This window comes from Oncorhynchus mykiss, chromosome 13 (genome assembly GCF_057628025.1).
Source record: "Oncorhynchus mykiss isolate SJ-2025 chromosome 13, ASM5762802v1, whole genome shotgun sequence".
Taxonomy (NCBI): domain Eukaryota; kingdom Metazoa; phylum Chordata; class Actinopteri; order Salmoniformes; family Salmonidae; genus Oncorhynchus; species Oncorhynchus mykiss.
In genome coordinates, this window is record NC_143034.1 from 36,286,600 (window position 1) to 36,299,631 (window position 13,032).

Here is a 13,032-nt window from a genome sequence, read left to right on the forward strand (position 1 = left end):
GAAAAACAGTATCAAGCCTGCTGAAGGCGTGGTGGAGTGGTAAACACCATCCCCGGCTCTACCGGGAGCTTGAGGTGGTCTCCCGCAGCTCACTCCAAGCTGCATTAGATTCAGATCTACCAGGATGGGCCATTGACAAAGTCTGGATGCAGTTAGGCCACTGACTATAAATAAGCAATGTAAAGAGATGGGGTGAATTAGTGGGGTAAAGTACATTTGACACAAATTACCTTCATAATAACAAAGAACAAATGTGTGTGCCTGAGTGGAAATTAACTTTCATACAGCTGACAGGGGTGAGAAATTACACCAATATCAGTGGACAATTTGCAGTAATGTAAATAAACATGGCTGATGGAACATATTCCCTTTTGCTTATGTGATGAACCACTAAGGGGACATCAATATTTACCATCTAAACCATGTGTGACCTCTCACCTCTCTGGCTGTAGAAGTGTTCTTCCTAACCAGTCCCTCAACAGCTCTCTGACTGAGCTCCACCCTTACTGGGTCTTCAGAGGAGAGGAAGGCTGAGGAGGGATGGAAGGATGAATGGATCAGTCAGTCAATAAAGTGTAGAGCTGCTGTCTGACAAAATCACCATTTTAGTCGTTCATTAAAGTAAATTAGGCTTTATGACTGCTGAATACCAACTATCAATCACTTTGTGTATTTTCAGGTAGCGATACATCATTGGGACTTCCCTAGCCCATTGAAGTTGACATTTAAATTAGTTAAGTTAGAGGTTAGGGTTTAGGGTATGGATGTCCCAAGAATCCCAGATAGCATTGACCATTGTGCATTTGTAACCGATGTGAAATGGCTAGCTAGTTAGCGGGGTACGCGCATATAGCGATGGTAACGATGTTTCGTGTGAGGCAGTTGTTGATGTGTGCAGAGTCACTGGTTCAAGGCGAGGAGAGGGACAGAAGCTATACTGTTACACATTCTGTCTCATTTACGTAGCAGGTGTAAAAAAAAAAATTTTAAAACACAGACAAGACAAGTAGGTGCGCAAGTCATTATGTTCATTGTAGTTAGTGGGTCTGGGCAGGTGTGATGTAGTTAATGGAGAAGGAGGTGTGTTTTAGTGGGTCTGGGCAGGTGTGATGTTGTTAATGGTGATGGGATGTGATCTAGTGGGTCTAGGCAGGTGTGATGTTGTTAATGGAGATGGGGGTGTGTTCTAGTGGGTCTGGGCAGGTGTGATGTAGTTAATGGAGATGGAGGTGTGTTCTAGTGGGTCTGGGCAGGTATGATGTAGTTAATGGAGAAGGAGGTGTGTTCTAGTGGGTCTGGGCAGGTATGATGCAGTTAATGTTTGTATGTGTTGTATTGTTTATAAAATATTTTAAAATTTCCATTGCAAAGTTACACCTCACTGTTCTATTTTTTTTTGTTATTACATAAAACCGATCAGAATTCAGAAGAATGATAAAGTCAGGTGTGAAGTAATATGGAGGACCAGCCTATTCCCTATGATGTCAATTACAACAGAAATAACTTCAAATGTAGAACTTTAAATTAAACCAATTATTTGCGCTCATGACTTGAGTGATTAAAATAAACCATAGTTTTGGAAATACATAATGCCATCTAACCAAATATCAAAGAATGTTAGCTATATGCAGTTATCTTAGCCAGCCAGCTAACATTAGCTATTTAGCCAACTAGTTATTAGGCTAAACAGCGTAGCCAACCAGCGCGCTTATGGTCAGCGAGACCAACTACCGGAGACCATTTAGAACCCAACTAACAGTAAGCCAAGGTGGAAAACGTTACAAAACTCCTGTAGTTTAATTCACAGAAAACATTCAGAAAAGTAGTGATGGGGAAACAAAGCGTCCTGAAGCATTGGCTCTTTCCAGCCAATTGTGTGTTTAAAAAAAAAAGAGTTAATTACTCAAGGCTTTGAGCAACACAGAATTTAGAACAGCCACATTTTTATAGATGAAGTCCACCGTAGCAGCGTAGCCTTCGTGTCTTCAATTAAACCACTGGCCGTGTTCGAGAGCATCAAATCCATGCTGCGTTGTGGGTAAACGGTGACTGGCTGACTGATTTATAAATAATAATGAGTAGTTATTTATAATGCAAGGGGATTTGTAAATTAGTCAGTCAGCAGTCAGCAGTCACCTGCACTGTCGGCTGCAATGTCGAACGAGCCCAAATTATCAATACCAATCAGGTGTTCGACAAAATGATTCTTCAGACGGCATTGATCACGTGGTGCTGATAAAGTGACACTGCTTTGAATTATACGTAGCAACTTCAGTACATGCCTCATAGCTCCAGTCTCAAACTGAACCCCGTTCCTGCTGAAGAAGAGGTCTACTGGATGGAGAAAGAAGCTCTCGTGAAAGAGGAGGAGGAAGAGGAGGCTGTTACAATACAAAAAGAAGTCGAGGTTGAGTTTGTTCCCGTGAAAGAAGAGGAGAAAGACGTCTCAGTTAAAGAAGAGGAGGAGGTCGACGACGACGTTTCAGTGAAAGAAGAGGAGGGGGAGGTGACTGTCTCATCGAACAATGAAGAAGAGGAGGAAACTGGATATCTGGGCCCGGTTTCCCAAACGCATCTTAAGGCATCCGATGGTTCTAACGATGAATGGGCCCTGATTAACACTAGTAAGTACTGTCTTAAACAGAAGCACAAAATCTGCGGTTGTTGAACTGATGTGTGGTGTTAAAGGGGAAATTTGCAATTGCCACATCCATATTTTGACTTAAATGATTTATTTATAGGCATTGATTCTTGAATATGACGCATGCCTCAAGCGCTTAGTTCCCCTGTTGTACCCCATCAGAACCCCAAATAAGCTTTCTTTTTTTTTTTACTCCAATGTTTAGAAACAATGTAAAATAACACTGTATAGCCTCAACATGGTTAAAACTATAATGCTGATATCATGGATGGTAAGTCCTTGCATCCATAGGTCTGTCTATGAATTTGAGAGTAGTTACATTTCTCCAGCCCCATCCATCTTATTACCAAAACAGTGGTGGAATTACAGCTTTGTTATTGGTTGAACTGCAGATTGGTTGATTGTTGTGTGGATTTTTTTAAAGGGGCAACCTAGTTAAAACAATTTTAAAAAAAGTGATGGCTGTGTTAGAACACAACTAGTACGGCTAGTATAAGTATGTTAATTGAGTATATAGTATGCTTATTGGTATGATGTAGTTAGTGTGCCAAAAGTTCCCGGATGTCGTACTAAATTCGCCAAAATATGACACATACATGCAGTACTTTAGGGCTCATAATGCAATTCCGTTAATGGGCGGCTTCACGTCGTTTTCAGATTTGAGGAAAATGGAGGAAAATATGCAGCCGAAGTCCAATGAGAGCCGATATAAATGAACTGCTTTAACTAATTATGACATGTTGAGCAATGTAATAAATTCATGACTTTTCAAATAAGTTACTTTACACGTTATGTTAGCTACACTATCCTTATGTAACAGATGTGAAACTGCTAGCTAGTTAGCGGTGGTGTGCGCCAAATAGCGTTTCAATCGGTGACATCACTTGCTCTGAGCCCTTGAAGTAGTGGTTCCCCTTGCCCTGCAAGGGCCGCGGCTATTGTGGAGCGATGGGTAACGACGCTTCGTGGGTCCCTGGTCCCTGGTTCGCGCCCGTGTATGGGCGAGGGGACGGTCTGAAGTTAAACTTACAAAACGCATAGCATATCTTTACAGCAGTAATATGTTAACTAGCTACTTATACATTAAATATGGCCGGTGTAAGTAAACATCTGCAAAAAAGCTCAAATTAAATTGTTGCCAGCAGCACAGTTAGTCACCAACGCTCTGGATAACACGAAAAAGAAGCTCTGCTAGGGCAAGTAAAATGGTGAGGGTTTTCTCTAATTTGTATCTAGCAAGTTATCCAACGTTAGCCAGTTAGCTTGGGTGCTTTACTGTCATTGTGAGGTCAGAACTCTTGGATTGACCCTACTCCTCAGCCATATAGTATTAGTTTACAAACAGTGGCGTTATAAGAGCTTATGTTTTGGTTTCTGGTGGGGTAATACGGTTGCAACATTTGAGGCATGTATAAGTTATATTCTTCAAGAATCACTGGAATCAATGGTTATATAGTAAATGGGTCTTTCTATAACTGCCAGTGTAGATTTCCTGTTGGGGTCAAATTGTTAGAGCTGTTGATAAGTCATTGTATAATATTCTGGCAATTATTTTCATGCCATTACATTAAAGGCGAAATATGGTATTTTCTTAGCAAGGTGTTGCTCAAATAATGTTAGCTGCTAATCGCTAGTAGCGGGCTAGCTAGCTTGCTAAATGTATTAAGAGTCAGAGCAAACGTAGCTAGCTAATACTGCCTGGTGCTGGTGTAGGCCTAGATAAGCATGTTTGTGCTGCAGTATCTTATCAGAGAGGAGTAAGCGAAGTATGAAGATGTTGGCTAGCTAGCCGGCTACATGAAGTAAGAAAACAACATGTAATGTAACATCTAATTAGGGTCAACTGGAAACACTGACCAACACTTTGGTTCCTGCCATGTCTTCTTCTCTGAGGTTTATGGTCAGACTACACTCATCAGGTGTAATGCTGCCACCTACAGTACGGGGTTGTAAAAAAATAACCAAAACGCAAAAAAATGGGATTAACAAATCATACTAATTATGTAAAATAAACACAAACCGAATTCACTCCACTACCCTGAATTTCAAACAAAAATGGTCCTATTCAGATCCCTACACAGGTTCAAGAACCTAGGGGGGGAACGTCTTCATTCAGTACTCCCTGTAACATTTCGTCTGTGAAGTCCTGGAGATCCAGAAATCTATTTGCCGCCTTCACAATGATGTCTAGCTTCTTCGATGTTTTATTTGTTTATTATTAATCCAATTTATCACTGCGTCAGTGAGAGCAATGCAAACACAATTTTGTTGTAGAAACTTCTCCAAGCTAATGCAGAAATGACTAGTTTTGGACGAAGGTTACTAATAATTTATTAATGCAATTTAACACTTGCTCTAGAAACACAACAATGTCCACCTTGTTCACTATTAGTGTGTTGGGATCCTTCTCCTGCATGGCTTCACTGCAGACTGCGGGACATGAACTACCTTCTCCTCTCTACTCCTTTGGCTATTTTCACTGCCTCCACATAGGACACCTGCTGAATGGGCCTGATCATCCTAGCTACTGTGACATCCTTCATCCGTACAGGGCACTTCGGGAACGTGATTCCCATCACAAATACAACATGCTTCAGCTGACTACGACATATTTATCCCTTCGACAAACACTTGCCACATGTCCAAACTTTTTTACAATTGTAACACTGCAGCGGCTTCTATATATCTCACTTACCCAGGTTTTTACATAAGATGGGAGAACCACTTCACCAAACCACAGTAAGACCTTCCGTCTATCATTCATTTTAATCAATGTGCGTCTGCCTGAAATGTTTAACCTAAACCACACAAAGCTTTCTCCTTTTGCACTGTTGACACACAATCGGCATCATACCACTCCTGGTCACTCAAACCGATTCCACTTTACCCAATTCATCCTTCACCATCTTTGAGACCGTTAACAGGTCGCCCACAAAAACATCCTTGCTGATAATTCCCACTCCGACCCTAAACTGCTGTTCATTACCAACTTTAGCCCTTTTCACTCCACTGTTCTTCACCATCCTCCACGCAGTCTCAACTGTACTCACGCCAAGAGAATCCCACAATGCTTCCTTAATTGCTCCTCCAGTCTTCCCCTGGACTCCCTCACTCTGTGCTGTGAAAGAGGTGATAGTTTGTGTTCTCAAAGTAGCACCTATATTGTTCTCATTCCTGCACATCTGTTGCTTCACCAACGTGTTATCCCTTTCGTCTACACTACTTGCTGTCATTTTCCCTTCCTGATTTCCCTCTCTTGGAGGTCTCCACCATGCTCCTACTCTCAGTAATTCCTCCCTGGTTTATTAATTGGTAGTCAAACAACAATATATTCAAGGTGCTGCACATTATATTCCAAATCTAGAATTAGAATCCTCATTGTGTTTCCATGATTTCAACAGTTAACCAGTTAACTAAGCCTATAATGTGGATACCAAGGAACTTGAAGCTCTCAACCTGCTCCACTACAACCCCTTCGATGAGAATGGGGGCGTGCTCAGTGTTTAGTCCCAGGGTCCTTCACTTAGTGATGCGCTTTGAGGGACCATGGTGTTGGATGCTGAGCTGTAGTCGATTAACAGCATTCTCACATAGGTGTTCCTTTTGTCCAGGTGGGAAAGGGCAGTGTGGAGTGCAATAGAGATTGCATCATCTGTGGCTCTGTTGGGGCGGTATGCAAATTGGAGTGGGTCTATGGTTTCTGGTATAATGGTGTTGATGTGTGCCACGACCAGCCTTTCAAAGCACTTCATGGCTACAGACGTGAGTGCTACGGGTCGGTAGTCATTTAAGCAGGTTACCTTAGTGTTCTTGGGCACAGGGACTATGGTGGTCTGCTTGAAACATCTTGGTATTACAGGCTCAGACAGGAGATGAAAATGTCAGTGAAGACCCTTGCCAGTTGGTCAGCGCATGCTTGGAGTACACGTTGTGGTAATCCATCTGGCCCTGCAGCCTTGTGAATGTTAACCTGTTTAAAGGTCTTACTCACATGGGCTGAGGAGAGCATGATCACAAAGTCGTCCGGAACAGCTGATGCTCTCATGCATGTTTCAGTATTACTTTCCTTGACGCGAGCACAGTTTCTTTAGCTCATCTTGTCACTGGCCAGCTATTGGCTGTGTTTCCCTTTGTTGTCTGTAATAGTTTGCCAGCCCTGACACATCCGATGAGGGTCAGAGCCGGTGTTCAAGGGGTATATCAATCTCCCCAGGGTAGCAGTAATTCGTTGAGAGATTTGTCCACAAAGGGTTACCCCTCCCATAGGTGGCTCATTATTGGGGTTAATTGCTGATTCCTACCTGTAGCTCACTATGAAGTGTCTCGTGATACAGGTAAAGGGCCCTGTTGGAGATGGGTGGTTGGTAGTGGAGTCGAGGTAACAAGCAGGGTTGGACACGGCCATGTTATTATCCCACACAGTCTCTGTGGTTCATATAAACCCCGTTCCTGGGAATTAGATTTGATTAGAAATCGTCCCAGTCTGTTACCACAGAAGGAGGTCCGTTTGTCCCATTTCCAGCTAGGTTACGAGGCGCTTTGTCATTTCCAGAGTCAGTTTATATTGGTACTGTCCATATGTAGCTTGTTTTTGGTCACAGAATGGCTGAATAAGTGCAAAATTTTACCTGGAGCTAACTATGCAGAGCATAGCGCATGTCAAATTACTTTAGCTTCCCTCCAGGCCTGAGGGCACACGCTCTCTAGTTGGCTTAAATTAAAGATATGGAAAATAGGAGTGGCAATATCGTCCGCTATTATCCTCAGTAATTTTCCATCTAGATTGTCAGACCCCGGTGGTTTGTCATTGTTGATAGACAACAATAATTGTTTCACCTCTTCCACACTGACTTCACAGAGTTCTAAATTACAATGCTTGTCTTTCATAATTTGGTCAGATATACTTGGAAGTGTAGTGTCAGCATTTGTTGCTGGTATGTCATGCCTAAGTTTGCTAATCTTGCCAATGGAAAAAATCATGAAAGTAGTGGGCTTTGATGAATGATCCTTCTGATTCAGTTAATGATGGAGCAGAGTTTGCCTTTTTTTCCAAAATTGTAAGGTTCTCCAAAGCTTTTTACTATCATTCTTTGTAATTTATCTTTGTTTCATTATCTTTTTCTTATTTTTCTTCAGTTTAGTCACATGATTTCTCAATTTGCAGGACGTTTGCCAATCGGTTGTACAGCCAGACTTATTTGCCATTCCTTTTGCCTCATCCTTTTCAACCATACCATTTTTCAATTCCTCAACAGCTTTCCTCAACAGCTTTTACAGTCATTTTCTTAATGGGTGCCTGCTTATTAGTAACTGGAATAAGCAATTTCAGAAATGTGTGCAGCATCTGGTTGCTCCTCATTACATACCACAGAGCAGCAAATATTCTTTACATCCTTAACATAGTAGTCACCCGTTTTTTATTAAATAATTGAGACTCTCAAATGACTCGAGGGAACCGGAGATCAAGATCGCCTAACCATAAGAAAAAAAACCTCTTCCTCCTCCCGCTGCTGCTGACCTTTGTAAATTCTGACGTTATGGTCCTGAAGTTTCTATGATTAATCTACATTCTATCTAAATGAAAATTATACAAATCTAAAAGTAACTTTTATTGCCATTGCCAACTATGTAAAAATAACCTACATAAAGCCAACAAATAAAAACAGCTAGAAAATATCCAGATAAAAATAAATCACATTGGCTGTGCATGGCCTGTCTACATAGTTGATACACTGTTTCAAGTTTTATCACCTAGGTTATCCAAAACTTGCTATAAAATATTTGGGGCCCCCAGTTTCCCTGTGCCAGTGAGTTTGGGACAGACTCAGCTGTAGGCTATTTGTGTAAGTGATAAGAAGTAATCAGGTATTTTATGACCTTTCCACTGGACCAGAGCATTACATTTTTCCCTTTCATGTCAAGTGGTTATCAAGAGTGAGAGCTGGAAATATTTTACAAATACTTTGAGCAACTTTTGTCATTTGCCAATTAGATTTTGGTAAGACTTTGTTTACTTGCTGTTTGAGGTGAAGAAAAAAATACTTTGAGAAGCTCTACAAATCATTAGTGGTGGTGCGTAAATCCTATCAGACATCCCCAAATAGGTGCATCGCTGTCTGTTTTCTAAAACGCAATTTGGTTGCAGAAACTCCTCCATGCTACTGCATAAATCCCTAGTTATTCCAATACCATAGACCTACTGTAGGACACACAACTTCACCTAACAACAACATAGACCTACAGAAAGGGGCCTATATTGTAGACCAAAAGTTGTCAGATACACTGCTTAGGATTTCAACAACTTTAAAATCGTATTTCTAGCATACAATCGTCGATGTTACTACTAATGGGAAAACAAGACACAATATGACTTGTTGTTCACTTGACTGTCTTAAGACAAATGTCAAATAATTAACATTCATTAGACGTCATTGTTTGTACAACATAATGGCTATGCTGTTGGCATCACCTTTTTTACAGTGTATTTTTTCTGTTGTGGGCCTGAACCCACCTGTCCGACTTTTTGTTCAGGAGAGAGACGGGACTATCGTGGATCCTCTGGGGGTCCTCAACAACATCATGATGCTGATGAAGCAGGGAAGAGTCTCTCCACGTCAAAACACCTCAAGAAACACCAGCAGAGACCCACAGGGAAGAAATCTCATTGCTGCTCTGACTGTGGGAAAGGTTTCAAATCTTCATCAGAACTTAAAGTACACCAGAGAACACACACAGGAGAGAAACCTTATAATTGTGGTCAATGTGGGAGGGGTTTTACTACATCTAGTGGTCTGACAGTACACCAAAGAACACACACAGAAGAGAAACCTTATAGCTGTGGTCAATGTGGGAGGGGTTTTACTACATCTAGTGGTCTGACAGTACACCAGAGAACACACACAGAAGATAAACCTTATAGCTGTGATCAATGTGGGATGAGTTTTAATGCATCAAGCAATCTGATAAGACACCAGAGAACACACACAGGAGAGAAGCCTTATAGCTGTGAGCAATGTGGGAAGAGTTTTCCTACATCTAGCCAGCTGACTTCACACCAGAGAACACACACTGGAGAGAAACCTTTTTTCTGTGATCAATGTGGGATGAGTTTTACTGGATCAAGCAATCTGATTCGACACCAGAGAACACACACAGGAGAGAAGCCTTATAGCTGTGAGCAATGTGGGAAGAGTTTTCCTACATCTAGCCAGATGACTTCACACCAGAGAACACACACAGGAGAGAAACCTCATAGCTGTGATAAATGTGACAAGAGATACTCTGATAAAAGATCTCTGATCAAACATCAGAAAATACATATATGAAGAAGTTGTTTCATGATATCAATCAAATAATGTCACAATGTAGAATGTTTTAACATTGTAGTAGGAGTATTTTAATGATGTCACAATGTAGAATGTTTTAACATTGTAGTAGGAGTATTTTAATGATGTTCTACCTTATCGTTTGCCCTGTTCAATTGATTGCAGCATGATATGGATATTAGCCTCGGGAAAATCCAGGCTCTGAATTGAAAGTATTATTTAACAAAAAGTGAGTAACAAGAAAAGAGCTGTGTTACACTTACTGCGTTGGTGACCCACTTGAATCAAAATGCAGCACTTCAAAATGTAGCTAGCTGTTTTCTACAAGTTGAAAAAGCTGCTTGTTTAATTAACTTGTAATATGATAATTGTTGCAGATGTTTGTGTATATACACACATGAAAGCGGTATAATAAATTGATTATAGACCAATCTGACATCACTCCAGTATTTCTTGACAACATTCAAATGCTAATTGTCTTTATTCCACTACTGAAGAAGCATGACTCAAATCACCTCATATTTCAAACATTCAGCCTGACAAAAGATACATGTTTTATTATTCCATGCCTCACCATTAAGTGAACTACTGCCAATACATATTAACAAAGGGGTGTACATTTGGTTTTGATTTTCATGTTTACAATTTATCTAACAGTTAGTAATCAATTATTTATGCAACCAGCGGACAATTTTTGGGTACAATTGTATTGACAATGTTGCCCCGCTTTTAGAATATCAGGATTCATTCTCAGATGTGCCAACCCAAATGCATGACATTGGGGACTGGGCCCGACTGACTCCCTTTGAAAACGGACGATGTGGCATCAGAAACATTTGTTATAGTGTAAAAATACTACAAAGTGTAGCATACCACTGCTGGCTTGCTTCTGAAGCAAAGCAGGGTTGGTTCTGGTCAGTCCCTGGATGGGAGACCAGATGCTGCTGGAAGTGGTGTTGGAGGGCCAGTAGGAGGCACTCTTTCCTCTGGACTAAAAAAATATCCCAATGCCCCAGGGCAGTGATTGGGGACACTGCCCTGTGAAGGGTGCCCTTTCAGATGGGCCATAAAACGGGTGTCCTGATTCTCTGAGGTCATTAAAGATCCCATGGCACTTATTGTAAAAGTAGGGGTGTTAACCCCCGTGTCCTGGCTAAATTCCCAATCTGGCCCTCAAACCATCACGGTCACCAAATAATCCCCAGTTTACAATTGGCTCATTCATCCCCCTCTCCCCTGTAACTATTCCCCAGGTCTTTGCTGCAAATGAGAATGTGTTCTCAGTCAACGTACCTGGTAAAATAACAGATAAAAAATACTCACGCAGCACGTGATGTCAATGAATGTCGAATTATGGGCCAAATCAGGTCTGTGTGTCTTCCTCTAAGAACCTTTTGGGGTTCATTTTTTAACTCCCTGTCCACCCTCCCTCCATTATAAAATCATATAATAATATTGACAATATTGACTTAATTAATTGTTTATTTAGTGGCACCATAAATGTGAATTCATATTTAAAAAACAATTAACCAAACAAAACACATTACAAAATTGCAACATTTCTGCAGACATGTCAGACCATAATAAATAATAAAATTACTTTGTAAAGTGCTTTTCATGACATTTAAAAAAATATTTAAAATAATGATGTACAATAACAACATACATTAAAAAATGAATCATAGGAAAACTAACAACATCGTAGACTTGATGCTAAATACAGATTTTTCAGCTTTAGTGTGTATATTGTATCCACTTAGTTATGTTAGGAAGTTTGCCATCTTTATGACCGGCCCTGCTAACTTCACCCCAACTTATCCTATCCCCAGAACACAGTAACTTAACAAAGGTGTTTTTCTGACATTTTTGGGAAATGTAAGGGAAAATAAAAAAATACAGCCCTAGCAGAGCCCCAAGTCCCATGGAGACGTCCTCGAGGGCGTGGATGTTCTCCCCATCAAAGGCCAGCGGGATTTCACTCTCACGGTGAAATGGATTTCCGCCGATGTGCGGTGAAATCTGTGTCAACAAAAGTAAGAAAAGATTAATACACATACAATTAACAAAGAACATAACAAATGTTCAGCTGTAGTTTTATATAAGCATGCACACCTATGTTTATGAAGAAACAGATGATTGGTGCATAGGCATACCTTGTCACGGACATAAAGGCCACTCGGGTCCTCATTGAAGAGGTTGGGCAAGAGCAGAGTCGCTGCTGTGGTCTCCAGTCCAAGTAAAGTAAAGCAATGATCTTACTACAATTTCATTACGAAATACATTAGAGAAAGGGAAGGAATAAGAGCAAACACCTCTTCTGTATTGTCCTTCGGGGACTGTCAAAATAGCAAGATGATGTCCTCACCCCTGCCTCGATTCTCTAACTCTGATAGTCCTTGAATTATATTTTTGTCTATATCCATTCCATGGACTTGATTCATTTCTGAGAAGATCTGAAAAGATAATTTGCACACATTTGTATGCTAATAGATGTCAGTTTATATTGACTGCTATGTAGGTTAAATGTACACTTCAAATGCAGCTGTCCTACAACAGATCTGTACCTTCTTCTTGATCCCAATTGCATTGTGTCCATGTTCTGTCTTATAAGAATTTCAAAGGAAGAGAAAATGTGTCAAAGAATAGTCTTACAAGCATTAAAACATATATATATATATATATATATAAAATAAATATTGAAAGATAAATGGCATCGACATGCAATTGAATGAACATATTGGAGAAAGCACTAGCCAATACAGTACTGCCATACAGTAACATAACTGCCATACAGGCCTAATTTCACATTTCAAGATATCTTTGTACACAAATTGTTCCAAATTTTATCTGGCTGACTTGAAAGATTATAAACAGCATTTTGCTGCGTGGCAATACTGTGTTTGGATTCTGAAGGGCATTTATACAAAAGAGGTAGTCTAGACAATGTATTAATACCATTATGCATTTGAATCCCATCTACAGCTACCATCTAAGATACTAATTTCCCTCCACTAGGGGGAGGACATGTAACGTTTCCAAAATGGGATAGTATTGTACATTTAACGT

The 13,032-nt window shown here is 40.5% G+C and overlaps 1 protein-coding gene across 1 annotated transcript; it reads left to right on the forward strand.

Moving 5' to 3' along the window:
* Nucleotides 1-2,201: 2,201 nt before the first annotated feature.
* On the forward strand, nt 2,202-10,416 carry LOC110487377 (uncharacterized). The gene is made up of 2 exons (XM_021559306.3): nt 2,202-2,624; nt 9,173-10,416. Exons 1-2 carry the CDS (start codon nt 2,279-2,281, stop codon nt 9,964-9,966), a joined length of 1,140 nt encoding a protein of 379 aa, XP_021414981.3. The 5' UTR covers nt 2,202-2,278; the 3' UTR covers nt 9,967-10,416.
* The last annotated feature ends 2,616 nt before the right edge of the window (nt 10,417-13,032 follow it).

Coding starts and splice junctions, on each gene's coding strand:
- LOC110487377 (XM_021559306.3), top strand. CDS start 2,279: ATGCCTCATAGCTCCAGTCTCAAACTGAACCCCGTTCCTGCTGAAGAA. Junction 2,625..9,172: donor ATGGGCCCTGATTAACACTA/GTAAGTACTGTC, acceptor CTTTTTGTTCAG/GAGAGAGACGGGACTATCGT.